This window comes from Periophthalmus magnuspinnatus, chromosome 1 (genome assembly GCF_009829125.3).
Source record: "Periophthalmus magnuspinnatus isolate fPerMag1 chromosome 1, fPerMag1.2.pri, whole genome shotgun sequence".
Classification (NCBI taxonomy): domain Eukaryota; kingdom Metazoa; phylum Chordata; class Actinopteri; order Gobiiformes; family Gobiidae; genus Periophthalmus; species Periophthalmus magnuspinnatus.
In genome coordinates this window covers 22,248,576-22,274,475 of record NC_047126.1, presented here as the reverse complement: position 1 = coordinate 22,274,475, position 25,900 = coordinate 22,248,576, and the positions used below count along the sequence as shown (strand labels likewise).

The window sequence follows — 25,900 nt, the reverse complement described above, 5'->3', positions numbered from 1 at the left end:
ACTCTCTGTTTTTTGAGTTGTTAACCTCTGAGTATGTGTTTGTGTGTGTTGGTAGGATGTTAGTGACCGTATAGAAAAAGAGCCCTCTGACAGCCCCATAGTGGTCAGACTGGAGACTGCAAGTCGATCTGTGGTCCGAACCAACTGGAGGATGCACATCTCAGTGTCTCTGCAGACAGGTACAACCCCGAGACCCCCACACTCAAACAGCCCTTATTATAAGAATGAAGAGTTGCCTGAATGCATATTGCCATTGCATTGTTTTTTTTTGTCATGTGTAGACCTGAGACGCTTCAGAACTTATAAAGGAAACTCAGTGAGAGACCTGCTCAGAGCCATGAGGAATAAGGTTAGTGTGGACCCAGTGATAGCTGTGTGTATTATATGGTTTAGGTGGTAGAGAAATCACCATATAATGAAGAATACGAAAGGTTTCATTATTGTTTTGTCCTTTGACAGAACACTTGGCACTTTGTAGTATCAGGCAGAAGTCTACAATATTCTGCTACTATACAAATATAATTGTAATAGAGCTACTGATAAACTTTTTATAACAATTTTTTTTTTCAGAAACACCATTACCACGAACTGCCGCGGGAGGTCCAGGAGACTCTGGGCGAGCTCCCAGAAGGCTTTGTATCTTACTTCACCTGTCGCTTCCCACGCTTACTCATGCACACTCACACTGCCCTGGGGGTGTGTGCCCACGAGAGGCTCTTCCAACCTTACTACCTGAGCCCTACCACCTGAGCCCTATCCTACTGCCTGTGCCTTACTCTACCCACTATGCCCTACTCCCTCACCCTACTCCCCCACCCCCCACCCTCCTCCCTTAACACTGCACCATGAACTCTGCCCCACGTGCCCTACTATTGTACTCTTCCAACTGAGCCCTACTCACTGAGCCCCACCCTCTGATCCTGACTACCCTACCTCACTGCCTGAACCCTTACATTGGAATTTTGACATCTTCAGAGTCCTCCCCCTGAGCCCTCCTCTCCATACGCTACTCCCTGTACCCTACTCCCTGTACCCAACTCTGTGTACCCTAGCCCCACTGACAAAATGTTTGCAGAATTCTAGTGCACACGTGCACAGAGGCTCACATAAATACAAAGGTCATTCATATGCAGTACAGTATAAACCATTTCATTTATTGTATTCACTGAATTATACACCATAGTCCAAAGTGATAAAGCAGTATGAGATAAAATATGTAAAATTTCAAATATTAATCTTGAGTTGACTAGTTTTGCCCAGTTTTTATATACATATATACACATACACACACACACACACACACACACACATATATACATACATACACACATATACATAATTTCGGACAACTTTCAATATCCGGAGATGCACCAATACAAATATTAGTCTGTATGGAGTTCGATTTTTTGTCCTATCCAGAAAAATGCATTCGTTGGTCTAGGTACACACTTTATAGTAACTACAGTATTCACCGCCTTAATAAAGCATGAACTAAGACTTAATTAATAATGAACAAAAAGAATGATGAAGACTGAGTAACTACTTAATTAATCCCCTAATCTTAACACCTACGACCTTGATTAAATAAGGAGGGCCTGAATCATTCTTAACAAATTATTCACTCATTAGAAATTAAGTCTTTGTTCATGCTTTATTAAGGCGTGTGTATGTTGCCAGTGCTTCATAGAGGACACATGCAGCCTTTTCTCAGTATATGTACTAGCCCTGCCTCAGGAGAAGCTCAGAACCTCCAGAATTCACTCACTGAGCTGCAGAGGCTGCACCAGCACTGACACATTTGCTGGGGTTTAAGCAGTGAGGATTCAAAGCAGATACTTTTAGAAAAACTAGATTTCAGCATTGAAACTGGCAATCCAGACGACAGACTCATGCGAGGCTCATTCTGCTTTCTGATTGGATAATTGTCCAAAACACCAAATTATTATAATTTAATTATAATTGTTCTAAATAAAAGATGATTTGAATATGTCTACTTCATATCTGGGGACACAGGCAGATCAAGTTTATGAAGTTTTAAATTAAAATCTCGCACACAGTTCCTTTCATATTTCTCATTAGTTTGATATGTTCACTTGACAGACAGACACCCAAAATCCAATTGTCAATATCAGAGTTGGGACTGAAAAAAGTTTGATTGGTGCATCTCTAAATATACAATTTTAGTAGAATTTAAAAGACTTATGATTACAACTTTGTTATAGTGGGCTCTAACGTTGCACAGTCACATCATGAAATCTAAACTAGTCAAACTTAGCTTCATATTTGGAATTCAGGTATTTTTAATCAAGTATTTTTAGTATTTTTGAAATCAGATTTTCACATAGTTTGATTTGCAATGACTATGATTAGTCAAGAGTTATTCCGTTATCACTATGCTAGACTTACATACTGCATTCAAATGTACCAGTTATGTATTTGTGTGAATGGACAAGTTTACTGAAGGTACTGAAGGTAGCTACACTGGCTCGTATTACACACAAAATAAACTATTTACAACTATTTATTCAAACTTCACATATTGGTCGTGAAGATTTTCTAATTTGAGAATTATTTTAACATTTGGCACAATTGTATTTTGTCAGTATATTATCGACTACTGTGAGGCAACGCTGCTCCCAGAATGAAGATCTGCTATAGACTGTAATATACTTTTGTACTTTTGTAGAATGAGTGAAATAAAAAAAAAAGAAGAAAATGATTTGTTTTTTTGTTTTCTTATCATGCTATTAGTAACACATTAATGACATAAAAGGAAGCATATGTAGCATGCGTTCAGTGCGTTAACCTGCATCAGAATCAGAAGACTTTTATTGCCATAGTCTGTGAACACAGTTCACAAACTAGGAACTTGCTTCGGTGAAAAAGTGCAACATAAACACACTGAATAAATACAAATAAGGGCATGCACAAAGTTAAAAAGATATGCTTAAAAAAAAATCAAGTGAAATACTTAAAGGGAGAAAAACATATGGAGGACACAGACAAGTTTTGTTACCAAGCTATTTTAAGATATTTACTTTGTATCTGAGGACACAGGTCATGTTTATAAAATGTAAGGTATGTAGGCTATAAAATTCTGCTTACCTTCCCTTTTTAAAAATGTGTCTTGTCCTAGTACAGATATATTCCATAAACAGCTCTTGAGGTCAAAATAGTTCTGTTTTTCACTTCACATTTTCAAGATAGTAGAAATCAGGTACAGCACCTTTAATATCATAAAACTTAATTAGCTGCTTACACTCTGAGAGGCTCTTGTGTCTGTTTATGGGGCATGTGGGGATGTACTTCCGTGGTACTTCCAGACAAGCCCTCGCCACACGTCACTTTGCAGAGTAAGCTATACAAATTATTTATTTTATTATTTACAGTTAAGCTCATATTCCAATGACTCAAACACTGAAGGTACTCCAGTAATCTCACCTGAAGATGTCAGAAGTGACACGCACACACCAATGAAGCTTCAAATGTAGTGATTCTGTTGAATTTACATATTTTTTCTAGCTGTTTTTATTTGCATATTTTTGTTTGCTCATACAATGAACGTGTTAAAAATAAACCCCTCATCCTTTTCAGTAGGTCTCAAACAATAATAAAAATACTTTTACTTTTCATTCCAGTTAAAAAATGTAGTGGAGTAGAAAGTACAGATATAGGTTACAGGTTAAATGTAGTGAAGAAAAGGAAAAAAAAAAAGAAAGAAAAATGTTCTCAATGTTACGTTGGAGATTTTTTCTTTGATTGTATGGTTTTATCTTTATTAGACAGACACCAGTATGACTGCTGATCATAAACAATGAAACTCAATATTCATTTAAATCTTAGTAATATAATATAGAATCAGAAAGTGGGTTGTTAAATGATGTTATCACTCTTCCTTCTGGGTCCAATGGAGCGCCAGCATCATTCACTATAAAAGTTTTATTTGAAAAAGTTACACCCACTGCAATATTTGGGAGGTAAATGTCCTTACTTCAACAAGAGGTTCAGAAAATGTCCTGCTGATTATTCAATTCAAACAACAGAACGTACTGCAACGCTTCATAGAAATGATGATTCTATGGTAATACTCCAGCATTAAATCATTTAATTTAGGATAAAATGAGATATTATTGTCCATATCGCTTTGATAATTGATCTGATATAAACTTTGCATATAATCTACACTTTCATGTTACAAAAGTACAAACAGCTGTCTGGACTGGTTGGCTATCACACTTGGCCCCTAATGACTGTGGCAGCTTCACAAAAGCCTAGGTGAGTGTAGCCAAATTGTATGCAAATGTGTTTACAAAAGTCAATAGTGAAATCTCATTCGCTCTTGTTACAGGAAGTCATTAAATTGCACAGAGCATTATACTGATCTTTGATGTTAATCTGCACACTTCATGCCAATATAAGGGTGTAACAAATACTGCACAAAATGCACAAAAATGTGCATATGGTTGGTGGCCTAAATCATAAAGTGGTTTGGTCTACGGTTCTTATTTTGTGATTCATATCACACGATTTGTCATTTATTTATCCACTGTTACCATTGTCATAAGTGACAACAGCATGCTTATAGAGTTTTATTTTCATAATTTAAAACATATTTTAAAATACTAACAGAACAGTCTTTTCCTGACACAAGTAGGTTTACATGTTAAATATGTAATAACAAAAAAGCCTCATATCTTGTCACATCAGCAGCTCACACTGAAAGCTAGCCATGTTGTTCTTAACTATTAAGATGTAGCAGTTATTTACAAATCCCCTGGTGATAATACAGTTAGGGGCATTCAATGTAATATTCTAATCACATACAAAGTTTTTAATTCAAACTTTTTAGCTGCAGTAGATTTTACACACTGTTTCAATCTGTATTCCAACACTAGCTCCCAAGTGGCCCTTTTCCACCACTCTACCATGGCCAAACCCAGCAGCTCCATTCTCCAGCGTAGAGAGGTGCATGGGATCTGCACTGACAGTGAACACACACACCCACCCTAGCTGCCCCTCTTTTGTAACCATGGAACGTCAATGACATAGAAAAAGATGTAGTGAGTTTATGAAGTCTTATCCTTTAGAATGTCCCGCACCAAAACAGGGTCGGCTCGTCCTTTGGTCTCCTTCTGCACTAGACCCATCAGCTTGTTAAGCACTTTTTTGTTCCCGTTTCGGATGGCATTGACCTAGGCAGGACACACAGGGAGGATCATCAGTGCAGAACCATGTGTACAACTGTTTCAGAAAACAACTCAAAGTTCAATTTAAATAAAACGTATGCTTTGAGTATGCGCTGATCGGGCAGGCAAATGATTTTTCTGACAAGCATTGCTATTAGATTTTGAGATTTATGTTCAAAGCTCAAATTAAATGTGTCACAAAGAACTGACAAAAAGACAAATATGAACTGGCAAACTAATAGTACAATAATCACATTTCAAAACATGTTTGTACAGATCTAGTGTAGTTTTTATGCAGAATAAGAAAATGCTGCAGAAATTATGGTACTTAAAAACTGCAGCCTTACTAATTGCATTCATATTGAGATTTTGATTTGATTGAGATTAATATTGCAGCCCCACCCCCAACCTCCACCTATCTCCTCTTAAAGATAGCAACTGTCACCTTCCCTTCTCCTCACCTCCTCTGGGTGTGAGTCCACTATCTTCTGGCAGATTCTGTGCAGCTTCTCTGTGTCATTAACGAGCCCCATGTCCTTTTCCTCAATTATGGCCCGCGCCCTTTTTCCCGGTGACCCCCACATCTCCTGGAACACCTGAGCAGCACCACAACAAACAATAACATTACACATAACCTAACTTATCTCACTCATACAGACTGATTATTATGGGATTTATGGGATGGCCTGACCTGCTTAGCGACCGAGGAGGAGATGTGCCCGTTTTCCTGGAGTTCTAGCAATTCAGCCAGGACAGATGGAGAGATCGGCCTGAAATGGAGTGAAAGAATAGAAATGTTTTTTGTGAAGGAGAACTACATAATTGGTGGTTTTCAGATTGTAGACTATCCCCAGACTATTCACTATTGATTTCCACCTATAAAGTGAATAAATGCATGATATATGAGTTTAACACTATACTTTATTTTGAAACATTAAGTATGGTTCTCCATGGACACAAGTAGGCGGCGTGCTCTTCACCAGAAAAGTTACGTAGTGCAATTTTATGAAGGTTTTCTCCAAATTGAAATGACCTTTAAGTAAAAAACAATATTCAAATGTAACAGATCATATTGTTTGATGCATATTTTTTAAAACTGAGTTGAAACACAGCTAAGAAGTGTAGAAGTAATGTTATTCAATTATACAGATGTGGCTGTTGGTGTACTGAATAAGATAATTAAATACAGTACACAGTGTGTTTGTGGACCCAATCTCTAACCCTAAAAATAAGTCGAATATGGCTTGTACTTTAGTGAGGATAAGATCTATTACAGAAATATGGTCTTAATCAGCAAACCACTCAAACCTTCAAGAAAAGTGTCTGTTTTAGCAAAGTTTCTTCTTTCATATGCCATTATAAGTCATAAAACGTTTTGCTTTCTGCTGGTTTCTTAAAACTGCAAAAATAATGCACTACTTTGGGTGTGTAGAAGATCTGGTCAGACAAGTCAAGTGTTGAAATGCCACATCTGTCATCTTGGATCACCCTTTGACAAGCTGCACTTTATGGGTCGAGCTCTGCCTGAATGCTGCAATAAGTGAAATCCAGTGAAACTCCAGTGACAGTATTATGACAGCATTACTACAGGAGGAATGCATTACTTGTATTGTTATTGGCTTTTAAACATGCTTTTAAGTACCTTTGTTGTGGAATTTCCTGATTTGGAATTTAAAAAGACGCATAATTAAAAAAAATAGTAGCGTACCACCACCAAGTACTCTAATGTTTATAACAATACAAGTACTGACCACATTTCAGGTTCTTAACATTAAATTCCTGTAATTTTTTTCCACAGACTAATAAAAAAATGTAAGCTTGGAAACTCGAAAGAAGCATATAGGTGCTGAAATCCAGTTGGTTTAAACCTAAAATGATTCTCTGATCTGAATCCTCACTACTTAAAATCTAGCACCTGAAAAAATAATAATACAAGTAGATCAAGTCCTGGTTTTGTTGTGGAATATTGTACTAGTTAGTTTAGACCTGGTATAGTCCTAATTTAGACCTATCCTGGTCTAAAAGAATATAAAAAATATGTATATTTCTGCAGTGGTGAGAAAAGTTTTGTAAGTACAGCAATGGCTATAATATATTTTGTCCACAAGAGGGCCCCATCTGCCAACCCAAAGGCCTGGCAGTGTAGCGTTTGCTTTCTTTTTCGCCTGATAACTATGGATCTATTAAAATAACATACTGTACACATTTGCTGCTCTTGTACTCTTCATTGAGCAGTCTCCCTCCATGTAATAGACCTAATTATTAATCAATCAAAAACATGCTCAAGAGGATATGTTTAGGCAACAGTAGTTTACCAAATTCACCTGCAGCCTGACACACCCTGACCAAATATCTCAATTAAATAACTCATTTTACCCAACACAAGCAGAGTACAATGTCTACAAATTCTTTTAATATATATAGTTTTTCTTTTTGTTTTGTTTTTTACAACAGTAAAGATGAGGATTCAATTTTCTCCTTCCCCTTTTTTACATAAAACATTTAGCCTCACATGAAAACCCCCAGATGACTGAATACATCTGCTGATCTGGCATAATAATTTAGTTAAAGTTATTACCGTTAAATAATGCTTAAAAAGCGTTGACCCTGTGAGTAGCCTTTTGCAATTTCAAGGTCAGCACCCAGTATGTTTTGCTGGCCTATCCCCGCCCCCTGTGTGTTGTGGGTTTTCAGGTGTTTGTGTAAGTGTGGGCAACACAAAGCAATGTAATGCTCTAATCATGATTTTTTGGCAATGCTCAGGCATGAAAAACTCAAATACCTTTTAATTTAGAATGAAATGAATGATATTATAGTCCACATTGTTTCAGTAATTGATCAAAAAAACTGATGCAATCTTTGCATTTTTGGTATCTGATGTAAGGGTGTCATTTCTATGTTCACCAGCAGAGCATGCTGTAGCATTTCTTTACTTTTGTGATGGCCTCAAGCCATATCAGCCCTCTGAGGTCTCTATAAGCTGCAGTTCTTTATCTTTCATAACGTAAGGAGGGCTCCTGATTGTAACCATTGACAAATGGACTAAGTGAGTGTGACGTCACCCATAGTGTTTGGCTCCAGTCAAATGAAGCTCATCAAGGCAGGAGTTTTAGGGCGAATTTGGAGTGGAGTTGCATATTAGAAATTCCGCTCGTGCAACTAAAGAGCCAATCTGGAGCGTGGTTGAAGGTAACGCTCCTTCCCGCATTGCTGGTTTAGAAGGGAGCTGTGCTTAACAACGCTGTCAATCAAAGCTGTTGCTAACACTAGCGGGAGCAACCTCGGGGAAAGAAGGTGCCTGATTTGTATTATTAATGTTAATATTTTCAGTTACACAATAGTGAAATAAAACCACCAGGATCATGTAGAGCGGGGTAATACAACCATTTTAAGACCAACATGACGAGGCTCATTGCAGCAGTTACAGAATGAGGGGTGACAGTTTCCCAATGTAAAGTGAATTGGAGCCGATGGAGGCGGAAGTGTGTCCATGAGCACTTCCTATTTGGAACGTGGCAGCTAGTAGGTTAGCCATGTCCATTTATAAATACAGTCTATGATTGTAACACAAATCAAAAACATTAACGCACTAAACGATAATTTTTGCAAATATTTTATGAAGCACAGATAAATATGTTTTAAATGTTTGAGCTGTATCCAGTGGTCATAGCACGCTGATAAAATTAAATTATTAAAAATTTAAGTTTAAATGAGGACCATTTGTTCTGCCTCAACATCAAGAGTCCTGTTTTCCCAGTTAGCACTGCTGGCCCTTGACTGTAGACTGTCTATATAAATGTACACAGCTAACGCTCTAGCTGCCATTATTATCATAATAATATTTTAATAGATATTTTATTAGATCCATGGCTAGCCGCTGCATTCCAAATAGGAACTGATCTTGGGCATGCTTCCAGCTCCATCGACTCTGCCTCCAATTCACTTTACATTGAAAACTTGTCACCCCTCTCTCTGTAATTGCTGTAGTAAGTCCTTTTGGTCTTAAAATGTTCGTATTAACTCGCTCTATATGATCCTGGTGTCCGTGATTCAAGATATAAACATCAAAAACAGACAAATCAAGTGCTTTCTTTCCCCGAAGTTGCTCCCGCAAGTGTTAGCAACAGGTCTGATTGACAGCGTTGCTAAGTGCCCGACCCTGCGAGACCAGCAGTTTGGGCGGGAAGGGGCATTACTTTCAACAGCCTCGCACCAGATTGGCTCTTTGGTTGCTATGATACTCACGGTCGGAATTCCAAATATGGAACTCGGCTCCAAATTGGCACCTGTAACCGCTGGCCTGGACGAGCTTCATTTGACGGGAGCCGAACACTATGAGTGACGTCACACTCCCTGAGTCCGCTTCTTCATACAGCCCCAGCCAGTAGAAGTCACGCAACACAAGACACACAGAGACATTACTGCCGTTTTCTCGATCATAGAGATAGGTTTACATTTTTGGTTCCGTGACCCAGATGTCGATTTCCAAGTGAACGACGTCCTAAGAATTCATGTGTTTCATATGATACGGAAATAGTGTTACTGTGAACATATTGAGGGTTTGTGAGATTTTTATAATTTGCAGCCCAACCAATCTGATTAACCACTCACATCACCACAGTATGTCATGTCAATCTAATATGCAAAGCCCCTATAAAGATCAGGCCCCATACCAGTCTGTCCATCAGCATCAGACAGTATCGCCCTGGACGTCAAGTACTCTGCCCACCCTTCCAGAGTCCAACCCTGCCCACCCTTATTAGATAAACACGGTGGCTGATGGAAACTTCATGCAAGTACCAGCAATGACGAGATATGTCCCCAGGCCACTAGTGTTGGCAGGCAAATTTTAACTGTGGCATCTTTGTCAGTCCCTGTTCAAATGCCAGACCAACCAATGCCGATCAATCACATGCCTGCTGTCTCAGCCACACAGAGCCCTGATCAAGCCTATGCATGGAGCCTGTAACAGGTGCTTTACCACATGCAGACTATAGACTCCTAATTGCAGTCTGGGTAAGAGACATGCAGTATCTTCTGGATGCAGGAGGGCTACCACCCCACCTCAGTTGTGCTACCATTATTTGAGACTTGAGCAGAGAGGGTAGGAGGCTCATTCTGAATCTCTCCCCAGCAGAGCAAATCCCTGAGGGGGCTTTCAATGAACTGTGAGCAGATTATGGTGACATGCAGAGATCACTGGACCCACTGGCACTTTTATGAAAGAACCCAACACACAGGAAAATCTGCATGCTCTTTTGCACTGCCTTAGAAACGTCATTGCGAGAGGTGGAAGATGGGCAGAATGGTGGCCAGACGTTTCCAGACCATGATGCAAAACTGGTACAGCAGTTAATGAGGGGGATGACTGAAGACAAGTATTGCACCTATGAAGCAAAGCTTGCTGAACTTTTGAGAGCTACAAGTTGAGCTTAGAAACATTGCCAAAGAAGCAAAGAAGTTTAACCACCAGCCAAGACAGAAAAAAAGCCTTCACCCAGGTCCAAACCAGCTTAACAAGTGCCTTAAGTGAGCAGGCTGAAGCAAGCAAACAATCTTCTGACCTTTCTGCACTGGTAAAAAGCATTGGCCTGAATCAAGAAGAACAAAGCAAAAGACTTGCTCAGTTGGAATCCAAATTTGCTCATCCCCTTTAAAGTCAAATCCAGGAACCAGACATCCAAGCAAAAAGGTAGCTCCCTACCAGAGCTGAATTGCATGCCACTATTATGTCTGATAGTGGTGCTGCTGCAGGTCACTGATCTTTAAATTCCTAAAGCCTGTGTTGGCTGGGGCAACTATTGACAGGTGTCAAGGACCCTTAAATGACGTTCCAGTTGAAGTTAATGGCATGTCCTGCAGGGCACTCATTCATTTTGGTTCTCAAGTAACCACCATCACAGATGTTTTTTGGTGCTCACATCTTGAACTATGCAAGCAGGAGTTGCAGTCCAGTATCTCTATGGAAGGGGCTGGTGGTGTTATTCCACACTATGGTGTTCTGTACATCGGTCTCAAAATCCTGGATAAAGAGTTTGCCAATGTTCCTGTTTTTGTTGTTCTGGTTACCAGTCTTCAGTTCCACTATTGGTGGGTACCAATGTCATAAGTCCCTCTAAATGACATATTGAAGCAGAATACACTGCTCTGATAGAGGTGGGTGGCATTGACCCTGGTGACCATGATAACCATATAGGCTCTGCATTTTACAACGGTTATAAAATTTGTCCCTGCAGGCAAAGAGGTTAATGTGATGTTCCAAGTGAAAAAGGGGCCAAGAAAGAAAACTTACACTGCTCTGGTTGACTGTCAAGCCAGTCCCCAGCTGCCAGAAGGCCTAGGAGTAGGCAGAGTACTTGCTTAAGTGAAGATGGGTGTCGTTCCAGTCAGATTGGTGAATGTCTCGGCACAACCAGTCCTAGTTAGACCACATACTCATCTGGCAGAAACTTTTTGCATCAGGGATGTGTTGCAGTGGACTAATGAAGAGTACTCCAAGGTATCAAAAGGGACACATGCCAAAGTCAAGACCGTGATTATTGAGTCCCTCCCACTGAAGCGTGCCCTTCGCAGTCACAAGAGTTGAGAGGGCCCTTTATCACTGCTTGCGGTTTTAAGTTAGAATATATTTCTCTGCAGTTATACAACATTTACCCAAATTTTTGTTTCAAAATTATTATTTGGAATGGAAATAATTCCATCATGTATTAGTTGTCACAGAATGGGTAACTAAACTTAAACTCATAATTTTTCATATAGACTTTTTGAAAAAAAAAAAAAATTTAAACCCTTAATAAATAATAAGTAATTTATAACTCTTAAAAGGTACTAGCTTGTCCACTGCTCTTACAGCAGGCACTAGCTTGTCCGGTAGTGCCTGCTGTAAGAGCAGTAAGCAATGTAATCCCTATATGATTTGGTGTCATCTTAAGATGTCATTACTTCAATGGCAATAATAAAATATGTAGCATTTTGACAACTAAATTGGTAAATCAGCATAGACGGATCGACATATTTACTTAAAATCTTAAGCCAAAATATTTCAAGTGCTTTCAAAGTACAGTTAGATAAGATATTGCCTATGTTCACAATAACTTTTATTACAAATAGTAATTTACAGTTGCCCTTTTAAGCCAAATGTTGACACTTTCATTCATTTCAGCTGATCCACGTGATGTTTTGAATACAGCCATTTTTACCAGTGTCTCTTCGGACTGATATGTCTTTTGTGTATAATCTAGCAGTCATCTATTCATCTATGGATTCAATAATGGTCCATTTCATGAAGTTTCAAACACCACTAGCGTTAGTGATATTTAGAATCGCAGCATGGCACAAACAGAAGCAGTAGGAGACGAGCTTTGCCATTTTCCGAGGCACTGGTTAGATAGGGGTCTTCAGATGTTTTGACACGTCAGTGTGAGGGGTGCCATGGCAACGTCACTTAGTCTCATAAAGTATCAAAACAATGTCATTAGCATTCTGGAGTGTTTTGGAGTGTTTACACAAAGCTGTGTACAGGGGAAAGGAGGAGTTCAGCAGGGAGCAATCAAAACAACACATCCCTCTGCAAAGGATCAATTTTTCAAAACAGTCTTGGCAAAAACAATAGCTAAGATTGTATAAAATTGTGAAATAAAATGAATAATTTTAAAGGAGCACTACGTAACCTTTTGGGTGAAGGGTCCACCAGAAGCTTGTTTCCACAGACATGAGGTTACAGCTTTGCTTATGGGTCAATTTAGAGAAGTTGTTCACTAAAGCCTAATTTCCACTGACAGGGTTTGCTTGGGGTATGATGAGGACACCTCCAACCGAGTTGCATCTCCATGCTCCAGGCATGGGCCCAGATCCAGGGGTAGAGCTCTGCAATGTGAGCAACTGATGTCACCCAAAAATAATTTAAAAAAAAGTTTTCTTAAGAAATATAATCCAAATCACACCTAATCATACTTTAAAATCACACAGCCGACCCCAGCAGTACGCAGAAGGATGCTGAGACATGGCTAAAGCTGTGAGACGTGGGTTTTCAGTCTGAAGAAGTAGAAAACCAGGTGACTGCTTTCCCTACCACAGCTACAAACATCCCCAAAAGATGAAAAGAAAAAAAACAGGCAAAAATAATGTTATGGTAGTCCAATTTGAGATCTGCAAAATCCAGCTGTTCCTGTCCCGTGTAAAAGCAGGAAGAATTCGATTACAGCTACCCATGAGAGGAAGAAGATGACTATGTGTGATTTGGGGAATGAACCTCTGCAAAAGCAAAAAGCCAAAATCATAATTTAGACCATACAATGGGAGTGCTGAGGAACATCCTACAGTTTGTTTTGCTCAAATGTAAATTACAAAAAAGCATCAAATGAGATTCATGTTGAATTATTTAAATATGTTCGAGTTTAAATTTGAAGAATGTATGTCCTTGTGACATTCATGTGCAATAAAACCACTTAAATACAAATGATACAGATAAGAATGTCATATTGGGGAATATTCCAGCAGGTGGTATTTACAACTGATAATAATAATATACATTCACCTGAAGAATTATTAGGAACACCATACTAATACGGTGTTTGACCCCCTTTCGCCTTCAGAACTGCCTTAATTCTACGTGGCATTGATTCAACAAGGTGCTGAAAGCATTCTACAGATCCATAGAAATGTTGGTCCATATTGATAGGAGCATCTTGCAGTTGATGGAGATTTGTGGGATGCACATCCAGGGCACGAAGCTCCCGTTCCACCACATCCCAAAGATGCTCTGTCGGGTTGAGATCTGGTGACTGTGGGGGCCATTGTAGTACAGTGAACTCACTGTCATGTTCAAGAAACCAATTTGAAATGATTGGAGCTTTATGACATGGTGCATTATCCTGCTGGAAGTAGCCATCAGAGGATGGGTACATGGTGGTCATGAAGGGAAGGACATGGTCAGAAACAATGTTCAGGTAGCCCGTGGCATTTAAACGATACCCAATTGGCACTAAGGGACCTAAAGTGTGCCAAGAAAACATCCCCCACACCATTACACCACCACCACCAGCCTGCACAGTGGTAACAAGGCATGATGGATCCATGTTCTCATTCTGTTTACGCCAAATTCTGACTCATTTGAATGTCTCAACAGAAATCGAGACTCATCAGACCAGGCAACATTTTTCCAGTCTTCAACTGTCCAATTTTGGTGAGCTCGTGCAAATTGTGGCCTCTTTTTCCTATTTGTAGTGGAGATGAGTGGTACCCGGTGGGGTCTTCTGCTGTTGTAGCCCATCCGCCTCAAGGTTGTGCGTGTTGTGGCTTCACAAATGCTTTGCTGCATTCCTCGGTTGTAACAAGTGGTTATTTCAGTCAACGTTGCTCTTCTATCAGCTTGAATCACTCGGTCCATTCTCCTCTGACCTCTAGCATCAACAAGGCGCTCACAGGACTGCCGCATACTGGATGTTTTTCCCTTTTCACACCATTCTTTGTAAACCCTAGAAATGGTTGTGCGTGAAAATCCCAGTAACTGAGCAGATTGTGAAATACTCAGACCGGCCCGTCTGGCACCAACAACCATGCCACGCTCAAAATTGCTTAAATCACCTTTCTTTCCCATTCTGACATTCAGTTTGGAGTTCAGGAGATTGTCTTGACCAGGAGCACACCCCTAAATGCATTGAAGCAACTGCCATGTGATTGGTTGATTAGATCATTTCCTTAAGGAGAAATTGAACAGGTGTTCCTAATAATCCTTTCAGTGAGTGTACATTTGAATGTTTTTTACTGGTTGGAATAAGGATTGCATAAATACAAATTTGATAGTTTCAGTATTTGCAAACACAAATTATAATTAATGATGAAGGTATTTAAACACAACACACACAAACGGATTTAAAAGTAAAATTCCTTTGAGGAAACAAAAATGATGATGTTGATTTAGTGCAGTCAAACTAATCAAAGTTAAACCCAAAAGTCTGTTCCTGTAGTCAATTTATTATCTTCTTTATAGTTTATGTCCAATTATTTATTTGTCCCTTGCATGGTTAGGCTTCTGTGGCTGTGAAAATGAAGTGCAGTGTTTTACGACAAAAAGTAATGAGTGTGTTTTACCGTAAGCTTTCTATTTAAAGAGGGAAGGGTTCAAAATGTGGCAGAGCTAAAAGCGCCTGATGTCACAATAAAATATTAAATTATTGCCTTCAGAAGCTCAAACGGCCAATTTAAAGCAGATTGTACAGAAGTGTACTAAAGCTTGGAATAGAAATAGTTTATAAGTCGACAGTCCACAGACCAATCTAATGCGATTCTCCCACACAATAATAACTTGGGGGAAAAAAAGCAGATGGCAAAAAAGTAGCATAGTGTTTAGTTTTTTCATATAATAAAGTAAAATGTGTTATATATTGTAAAAGTGGCTCTTACAAACAAATCTAAGTGCCGTTTAGTAATCCTGCACAGTAAGATGGATCCTTGCAATACTTGCAAGTTCACAAACTCATGAGAATCCACATTGAAAGACTCTTACTGTAAGGTTAACTGGGTGGACCAGTCATAGAGGAGCACTGAGGTTTGAGGCACTGAGGCACTGTTGAAGTACACGTCTGAGTCCATTATTACCCCTATATTTCTAGCCTGATTTGAAGGTTTTAGAGAGAGACTGGAGGTGACTGCTGACACTTTCTCTTTGTTTCTCTGGGCCAAAGACTATGACTACAGTCTTATCTGAGTGTAACTGGAAAATGTTTTGCATCCACACACTGATCTGTTGGATGCAGTGGCAGAGTGAATCCACTGGTCCATATTTATCTGCTGACAGTGAGACATAGATCTGAGTGTCGTCTGCATAGTTGTGGTAGGACACACTATTTCTGCTTATTAACTGGCCTAACAGCAGCATGTAGAGGTTGAACAAAAGGGGTCCCAGGATTGACCCCTAAGGTCAGGGCCATTTTATGAAACACATTTTCCAATTTCAACAAAGTACTCCCTTCTAGATAGGAATTGAACCAGTTTAGTGCCATACCAGAGATGCCCACCCAGTCCTCTAGTCTCTGTAAGAGTATCCTATGATTGACAGAGTCAAAAGCAGCACTCAGGTTTAACAAGATCAAGACTGAGACATGGCCTGCATCAGTGTTACCGCAGATATCATTTGTCACCTTGATAGGAGTAGTCTCAGTGCTGTGGTGGAGACTAAAACCTGACTGGAAAACATCCAAGGAGTTGTTCATTTGGAGAAAGTGAATAAGCTGTTGGTAAACAACTTTTTCAAGGACTTTTCCTAAAAACAGCAGATTTGAGATATGTCAGTAATTGTTTAGTAGTGTGACATCAAGACTGCTCTTTAGGAGAGGCTTGATAACGGCAGTTTTCAAAGCTCTTGGAAATGTTCCAGATTGAAGTGACATGTTAACTATGCAAGCAAGTGGTGACAGCAAACTGTTGAGCACAGACTTTTGAAATCTAGTGGGTCACACATTGAGGCAGCATGTAGATGAACTCAGACTGGTGACGATCTCTTGGACAGTTTTATTAGTAACAGGTGCAAAGTGAGTCAGCTCTAAGTGTCTAGGTGGCTGCAGGGTTTGTATTTGTGTTGTAGAATTGATTGCATTTTTAATGCTCTGAACCTTGTCATTAAAGAAATCTGCAAACTCATTGTACTTAGATTTGAAAATAAGTCTGAACGGCAGTGGGGCTGGAGGGTTTGTTAATCTGTTTACTCTTGCAAATAGGAAACGAGAGTTTTTACTGCAACTTCCAAATGTCCGAAAAAATACCCCTCTCTTGTTCTACATCAACTGTGGTTGTACATTCACATTTTTCCCTGTAAATCTCATAATGAATCTGAGGTTTTGATTTGCCCCATTCCTGTTCCGCCCTCTGGCACTCCCTTTTCTGTGCCCTGACCGAGTCATCCTTCGTCTATGGCGCTTTCTGCTTATCTTTAACCATTTTAATATTCATCCGAGCAATGGTGTCTAGACCATTCAAAACGCTTGAAGTTACAGGGTTCAGCAAATCATCAACATTAGAACATGAGACATTTTCAATGTGTATCGTTTCGATGAACAGTGCACCTGTGTTATCATTTATGTGTCTCCTCTGAACAACTGCAGGACCAGCCGCTGGTTTGGGAATAACAGACAAGTCAAAGAAGACACAGAAATGATCAGACAGAGCAACATCGACCACACTGACATTTGAAGTATTTACTCTTTTTGTAATGAGCAGGTCCAGAGTGTGTCCTCTGCTGTGGGTGGGCTCCCAGACATGCCGAGTCAGACCAAAGGTTTCAAGGACAGAACTGAGCTTTTTAGTGTTTCTGTCAAACTCATTATCCACATGTACATTAAAATCACCTGTGATTACTAAACTATCAAAATGCATACGACTGAAAGCATCTCAGTAAAATCATTAGTAAAAGGGCATGACACAAAACCTTTGCTCTGGCCACAGAAAGTTGTAAAACATAAAGACATCACTAATTAGGAAGCTAGGAAACCGAAAGGAAAGTGATGAGTAAGTTAGGACCTCTGCAAACAATAGATACAAGTGAATAAATTGGTGTGTGTGTAAGATGTAGAGCAATGAAATTGCAGCGTGGGCTCTGATCTCACCTCTGGCTCAAACTCTGGTCCCGCTGCTTGAGCTGACCCAGCAGCTCGTTTGTCACCCAGCCAATCACCTTCCGCGCATTCATTTTGGTCTGCCCCATCACAGCCTCAAAATACTCCACCAGGCCATCCTCATTCTGCACACAAACAGAATTCAGCATTTCATGGTCTAATTAGGCACATACCAACGCATGGGAGACAGCGTGCTGCTAGTGATGGCTAATCAAAGATGGCAAAGAGCATGATGTTTTAGAATAAAACTAGAATAACTAGAATAACTATTTAAAGAATGATTATAGTAGTAGTAGTATAAATGCTACTTCAACTCCAGGAAATGTGTGAAACACAACACAGATACAAGCATTTATCACTTCAGTGAGGGTAACTTTGCAACTATGTAGTTCACAGTTCATATCAAGTATATAGTCCAAATTCCGAGGTTGCACAAGTTCAGTTATCACAGAACAAACAATTGTAGCATTTGCTGCAACAAAACAATGCATTTTAGAGTCAGATCTCAGGTTGCTCCTCAGCTCTCTATTACAAAGAGCTAAGCAAATGACTAACAATTTAAAACTATTGGATCTCAACTTGATTACAGTTTGACTAATTTCACAGCCCTGATTACACAAAGGTTAGTCTTGAAATGATCATAGCCCCAGTAAGTTCTTAACCCGCATGTTAAGTCAGAGTTTGGCTGCTTTAAAACTCACCACTAATATAAAGCTGTGCTCTGGCAGGATGTTGTAGGTATGAACCAGTCTGTCCCGTGTCACACTGGGCAGCTCAGGCAGTGTATCTCTGATCTCCTGCATCACCACAGCCTGGCACAGGTCCAAACCAGGGGGCAACGAGGCCTGGTCCTCATAAACCATTAGCGGAGGAAGGTTAGGCTCCGGCATGAACCTGGAACCAGCAAAATAACAAGCTGACTGGAGAGGGAGCCTACAATGTCACCACACATTTTGCTGAGTCACTTAATCATTGGCCTTAGTCCGTTTTCACCTGTCCAAGTGTTAAGTGCTCAATCTTAGAACTTGCACTCAAATTACCTGTAATGATGTAAATGCTATGTACTTGTGCTATGCACAAGTGTTGTTTAAAGCTCCTATATTACACTAAATGAATTGCTTGAGCCATGTTATAATACTGTTCTCTCCCCAAAAACATACCCAGAGTTATGTTTTGTTTCATTCGGACATGTTTGAGTAACACTTTATTATTAGTCTTGTCTACATCCCCAAATCTCAAAATGCTCTGGGAATGGGATGTCATGAAGCGGTAGTTTTCAGGTTAACAGCTACTTTTTACCATTAGTTCACTAGAGATTGGCAATTCCAAGGCTGAAATCATCAAGGTGTATGGATTTTAAAAACACAGTGTAGCACTTCCTGTATTACCAAGTGACAAGGTGGAACAAAATGTGTTACATTTGAGAGAAGAACTCAGCCTAGATATACAGGGTTTGTGTGTTAAATGTGTGAATGAAACAAAACAAAATTCCAGGTATGAGGATGAGGAAAAAACATTATAACATATATCAGAAAATAGTGTAATATGGGCCCTTTAAAGCAAGCAGTTTACAAACTTTTGAGACCACAATTCCCCCCAAAAAGCATGGAAGCAACCATTGAAAGCAATTTTTGATGCTTTCAATGCAATCTTGTAGATTTGCATTGAAAGCATCAAAAACTATGCATGAATACTTATGGGATGTAGTAAAAACAAAAATATACTTCAAAATAACTCAAAATTTGTTTTAGATTTTACAAAATAGCCACCCTTTGCTTTGATCAGTGCTTTGAAAACCTGACATTTCTTAACCCTGACAAAGCACAGCTGTGAGAGGAAAACCATTTCAGGCAACCAGTAAGGCCAAGAACTTGGGGCGCCATTGACAAAGCAAGCAAAAAATATTTTAAAAAATATATTTAGTTGAGTTATTTCACTTTTTTCTTTGTTACATAATTATATATATTGAATTCAATGTCTTCAGCATGTATCTACAAGTAGTAAACATAAAGAAAAAAAAATTTAATGAAAAGGTGTTCTAACTTTTGACTGGCATTGTACTTTAAATTACTGCAAATACAAAGCACACGCAGCACAAATCAAAATGTGACTGAGGTGCAAGCCTGAGTGATATGTTTATTTCCCTTGGTTTATTTTTAACCTGGGGTTGTGTTTGAGGTCCCAGATCCTGCTCTGATTTCATAACAGTGTGTCAATACAAAGAGCTCACCTGTAGTCCTGAAGGCCCTCCTTGTCTCTCATGGGGACAGTCTCACTGAAGACAAGAGAAGAATAATGATGAATATGTCCAGGATCTAAGTCTACATCTGGGTTAAACTAGGCTAAAACTCAGGACCAAAATGTGCAACCCCCATCTCACAAAAAATAATAAGGTTAAACATTTGTGGAATATAATTATATGTGGGTAGCTGAAAAGTGCACCATGTAACTTTTTCAGTCATCTCCATGGTAATGTTATTGCTTTGCTTGGAATATTCCACAATATGGCATTAAACTTCTTCATCTTGTGTTTTTTCAATGACAGATGTTTTTATCACTCAAAAATGTCTTGAAAAACATGCATTCTTATTATGACCAGGGTCCCCTCTACACAGATCTGACATGTAACCTGGGCTTCATCTTGACAGAACACTGGGTAAAGCAAGTTTATGAAGTCTAGTCTATGAAGCTATTCAGGAAAGCTTTCTCCTGTGAATGTGACTTTTTAAATATCAATACCTGCCTCAAATGAGTATCTAGTCTCGATACTATTTTCAGAATTAGTACCGTAAGTATGTGATTTTCGATATATTTGACAACCTTACAACCTATGACTAAAACGTTTAACTTTAAGAGTAACAAAGTATCATAATCAAGTTCACTCGTAGCCAGTTTCATCATTGAACACATCTCTCACACAAATGAGCACATATTGTCTACAGCTGAACACTTGGCGCTCTGGACTCAGTGAGGCTGATGTAGGCTTCAGCCGTGTGCCAGCAGCCCACATAACACCTGACAGTGGCCTCCAAATAGCTCTATCCATCATCATTACTTTAGTCGCTGCTCCTCGTGTCCCTCTGACTAATGAACCAGGCACTGATCCCACTCTGAGGAGGAGACTGCTGCATCTTACCCAGCTTTGGAGTCGTATGCTCGGGTTTCATTCTGCACCGTCCCTCCTCTCTCCAGCACTTGGATCTGCCTCTGGATTTCGTAGTCTGTTGGATATACAGGGACGCAGATAGACACATAACATCCAATAGAAACGTACAAGCACATCTCATCTTGTAGAAATGCCAAACATCTGCTCTCATTCACTGGCAAAACTCGCTTTGTGTTGTAACAGAGACAAATTATGTTTTTTTTATGCATGACTTTTAAATACCAACTCGGCTATAGAGCAAATAAAACTATATTGACAAAAGTGAGGTCTTGTTACGCATCAGACTCAACAAAAAGAACATTAAAATTCAAGCTTTTTATGCTAAAGTCGTTATCTGCAGCCGCGGAGCATAAAATGTGAGCCTTTTGAGCAGCTGGAGGAGTCAATTTACAACCACTCGCAGCAAACACGCGGGCAATTGTTTATCATTATATAGAACTCCTGTTTTATGTGAGATGGCAATTATAGATGTTTACAAACTTGAAGTGCATTCTTAAAGTCTAACTATACTACTATCCCATCTATGCAGCTTTTATACAGCTATGCATTTTATAGTATTAAATGGTATAAAAAAATGTCTTTCTATATCCTGCATTCAGTCTTCTTTGATGTAACATAAGACATGTATATAGTAAGTGCTAACAATTATATTGTTTTAAAAATGTAATTCATAGATGACTTTTCTAAAACCATAAAATTCAAAACGACCTGCTAAACATATCAATAGCACATTATACAGCCCAGGTGTCTTGCTCAAGGACACAACAACAGTGCATTATAGGGAGTGAGAACTGTGAGAATTGAACCACTGCCCTTTATGTGTATGCACTACAGCTGCTGGATGTCTGGAAATGTCAAGGCAATGACAGTAATTTTACCCAAAACAAAGAAAGAGAGCTTGTAAAAAATGTGTTTAACATCTAAATTATAATAAATCTTGTACTTTATTGTTCTTCCAACCACCATCTTGTGCCTTTTCACAAATCCCTTTTTATTCTTTTCATCTCTTACCAATGGCCCGAGCCAGGTATCGTGCACTGTTGATGTTCTTCACCTCAGTCCTGACGCCAAAGGGTTCTCCAGGTCGGTGCACAGACACGTTGGCGTCTACTCTGAGCTGGCCCTCTGCGCACAAACACAAACACAAGAACAGTCACCAGGAGGGACCAGAGCCCGGGTTTGGCTTGTCCCATAGAGAGAGCCAGAGAGCAAGTGAGAGATGGAGAGACAGGGGGATAGAGAGAGAGACAGGAGAGAGAGATGGAGAGACACACAGAGAGGGAGAGAGACGGGAGAGAGAGATGGAGAGACACACAGAGAGGGAGAGAGACGGGAGAGAGAGATGGAGAGACACACAGAGATGGAAAGAGATGGGAGAGAGAGATGGAGAGACACACAGAGATGGAGAGAGACGGGAGAGAGAGATGGAGAGACACACAGAGAGGGAGAGAGACAGGAGAGAGAAATGGAGAGACACAGAGAGGGAGAAAGACGGGAGAGAGAGAGATGGAGAGACACACAGAGAGGGAGAGAGACGGGAGAGAGAGATGGAGAGACACACAGAGAGGGAGAGAGACGGGAGAGAGAGATGGAGAGACACACAGAGATGGAGAGAGATGGGAGAGAGAGATGGAGAGACACACAGAGATGGGAGAGAGAGATGGAGAGACACACAGAGAGGGAGAGAGACGGGAGAGAGAGATGGAGAGACACAGAGAGGGAGAGAGACGGGAGAGAGAGATGGAGAGACACACAGAGAGGGAGAGAGACGGGAGAGAGAGATGGAGAGACATACAGAGAGGGAGAGAGACGGGAGAGAGAGATGGAGAGACACATAGAGAGGGAGAGAGACAGGAGAGAGATGGAGAGACACAGAGAGGGAGAAAGACGGGAGAGAGAGAGATGGAGAGACACACAGAGAGGGAGAGAGATGGGAGAGAGAGATGGAGAGACACACAGGGAGGGAGAGAGACAGGAGAGAGAGATGGAGAGACACAGAGAGAGAGAAAGACGGGAGAGAGAGAGATGGAGAGACACACAGAGAGGGAGAGAGACGGGAGAGAGAGATGGAGAGACACACAGAGAGGGAGAGAGACGGGAGAGAGATGGAGAGACACACAGAGAGGGAGAGAGACAGGAGAGAGAGATGGAGAGACACAGAGGGAGAAAGACGAGAGAGAGAGAGATGGAGACACACAGAGAGGGAGAGAGACGGGAGAGAGAGATGGAGAGACACACAGGGAGGGAGAGAGATGGAGAGACACACAGAGAGGGAGAGAGACGGGAGAGAGAGAGATGGAGAGACACACAGAGAGGGAGAGAGATGGAGAGACACAGAGAGGGAGAGAGACGGAAGAGAGAGATGGAGAGACATATAGAGCGGGAGAGAGATGGAGAGACACACAGAGAGGGAGAGAGACAGGAGAGCGAGATGGAGAGACACACAGAGAGGGAGAGAGACAGGAGAGCGAGATGGAGAGACACACAGAGAGGGAGAGAGACGGGAGAGAGAGATGGAGAGACACACAGAGAGGGAGAGAGACAGGAGAGAGATGGAGAGACACACAGAGAGGGAGAGAGACAGGAGAGAGAGAGAGATGGAGAGACACACAGAGAGGGAGAGAGATGGAGAGACACACAGAGAGGGAGAGAAGTGGGAAAGAGAGAGAGAGATACACATCATACCAGACATGTTCCCTTCACAGGTGCCCAGAGCCTGGAGGATGAGCTGCAGCTCGCGCACCGCAGCAGAGGCCTCCTCCCCACAGCTCATGTCCGGCTCCATCACCAGCTCCATCAGACCTACACCTGGGAACCAGGGCAGAAAAACTAATTCATATACACTAGTAAATTTGACTTTTGGTACTGTATAAAGTTTGTTTGTTGGAAATATATATAGCACATCAGTAACTAAAAAACAAAATCTGTATTGAATAAGAAATGCCTGCATATATTATACTCATCACTTGTGTTTCCCTATCTATCTTACTGTAAAACATACATATATCCTATAATTCAACTACAGAAAAGGGCAATAAGAATAATAATGAACAGGATTACAGGATTCCGTAATTCTACAAACTATTTATAACATCAGATATATTAAACTATAGACATAGTTAAGTTAAAGGTTTTGACAATTCTGTTTTGCGTTGTGAACAAGGACATTCCCGTACGCATCCAGTCCTTATTTAAATTAAGAAATAGTCACTGTAACTTAAAAGGTTTGCTTCAGTTTGAATCTAATAAAATAAGAACCAGGCAAAAATGTGTGTCTATTTTAGGTATAAGACTTTGAAATGATCTTGGTGATGAATTTAAGTTAATTAAAACTTTTTTATTAAAAAAACAACTTTAAAAAATGTATGAATTCATACATATAAATTGTTGCATGTTTATATGAGGCAAGACATCTGTGTCTAGGATAGTGATGTAATTAAATGGATATTGTTATGTTGCAACTATAGTGTTGAGTTGTCATGTGACGATCAGGATGGGCTTATATAAGCAAGTCCTTCCTTTTTCTGGTGCAACTGATACAAATACTTTTTTTTATATGAACAACCAAAAATAAACTTACAAATAAAAGTACAAACCCAGTTAAATATTAAATGCTGGCACTAAGAAACATACATTTTTACATTTAAAGTTAAAGTACATTTAAAGAGATTAATAAAACATGCATGTATGCAATGCATAAATAATGTAAAATCTAGTGTCCCATTTTCATAACGCACAAATCTATAATGTCCTATAATGCCATTTTTCAAGTGAAAGATCAACATTGCAGCTATTGCTTTCAGCCTCATCGTAGCTGCCCCACTTACTAACACACCAACAAAAGGAAAGTCCTTGCACCTTCTGGTGACGACCATGAAGTTTTCTGTTTACAGAAATCCAGCAGTTGAAAAAATAATGATGCCTTTTTGGCCTTGAGGTTACCTGCTCTGTTGAGGTCTATGAGTGTCTGGCTCCGCAGGTCGTCATGGAGACTCTTGCCACTGTCCTGCTCCAGCTGAATCTGTTTGATGTGTACACTTTTTCTGACCACCTGGTTCTTCTTCTGCCCTCCCATCAGGTTGTAATGTAAGACCCCATCCACCGCAATGGGCCGCCTCTGCTGTGTGATCTGATATCCAGCCTGAAACATAAACAAAAACAATTTTATTCATTTCTAAAATATATAATACATATAATAATAGTTGTTGTTAGCTTGTTGTGGTAAGGTAAAGGTAAAATATTTCCCAGAGTTCAATGGTGCAATCACAGAGCAGATCAATAAAGTCTGTATTACAAATATTTAGCTCACCGTGAAATTGGGAATTAAAACTAGTGCGTCTGATAATCTCTTGGAAATCCTGTAAGCCAACATTTATGCAGGATTACACACTGGATGACAGAGCAGAGTAAAAATAACACATGGCACATAACATTCAAAAAATACAGAAATAAAGTCCCTGTTTTGGCAATTAATTTGTATACCCCAAGTTTAAGGGCACATATTACCTTTATTTAATGATTTAATGAAAAGTTACGATAAATAAGTATGGAGGTGGACAATCTCACCACTAGATGGAGTCATGCTATGTTCTGGCATAGAGCAGTTTGGTACAGGTAACTGTAACTCCAAGATGCTTGCATTTCCATTTATATATTTTAATAAAATTAGGTTCAGTAAATGCACATTCTAAGATGTTGTTTCTAAAGTCTTATCCACATGTTAAAGAGAGAGTATTTTACTTTCTTTACTCTTTTACTAAATGTTATCTGTTAGAAGTTAATACCCCATAGATCACCATGTTATCATTTGTTTTGAAAATTCTATATTCGCCAAAAACAACGTATTATTATCGTCCCCCCTCCCTTTGCTCCTAGCACTAAGTCACTCCACCTTCAGACCGCTATCACAACACAATCAGTGCTCATCCTTCTAATGA

General features: G+C 39.8%; 2 protein-coding genes across 2 annotated transcripts in view; one reads left to right on the top strand and one right to left on the bottom strand.

Moving 5' to 3' along the window:
• Nucleotides 1–2,693, top strand: part of ern2 (endoplasmic reticulum to nucleus signaling 2) — a 28,685-nt gene extending 25,992 nt beyond the window's left edge. The window contains exons 22-24 of the mRNA XM_033965041.2: nucleotides 56–179; nucleotides 282–349; nucleotides 571–2,693. Of these exons, the coding sequence (XP_033820932.1) occupies nucleotides 56–179; nucleotides 282–349; nucleotides 571–750 (372 nt within the window). The 3' untranslated portion in view covers nucleotides 751–2,693. The remainder of the gene's footprint in view (nucleotides 1–55; nucleotides 180–281; nucleotides 350–570) is intronic.
• A 1,064-nt stretch (nucleotides 2,694–3,757) lies between these two features.
• Nucleotides 3,758–25,900, bottom strand: part of gatb (glutamyl-tRNA(Gln) amidotransferase, subunit B) — a 31,779-nt gene continuing 9,636 nt past the window's right edge. Inside the window, exons 4-13 of the mRNA XM_033967919.2 lie at nucleotides 24,906–25,104; nucleotides 23,649–23,771; nucleotides 21,975–22,088; nucleotides 20,934–21,018; nucleotides 20,028–20,072; nucleotides 18,499–18,691; nucleotides 17,789–17,922; nucleotides 5,878–5,956; nucleotides 5,648–5,782; nucleotides 3,758–5,192 (exon numbers count right to left, since the gene is read on the bottom strand). Coding sequence (XP_033823810.2) covers nucleotides 5,067–5,192; nucleotides 5,648–5,782; nucleotides 5,878–5,956; nucleotides 17,789–17,922; nucleotides 18,499–18,691; nucleotides 20,028–20,072; nucleotides 20,934–21,018; nucleotides 21,975–22,088; nucleotides 23,649–23,771; nucleotides 24,906–25,104 — 1,233 coding nt within the window. The 3' untranslated portion in view covers nucleotides 3,758–5,066. The remainder of the gene's footprint in view (nucleotides 5,193–5,647; nucleotides 5,783–5,877; nucleotides 5,957–17,788; nucleotides 17,923–18,498; nucleotides 18,692–20,027; nucleotides 20,073–20,933; nucleotides 21,019–21,974; nucleotides 22,089–23,648; nucleotides 23,772–24,905; nucleotides 25,105–25,900) is intronic.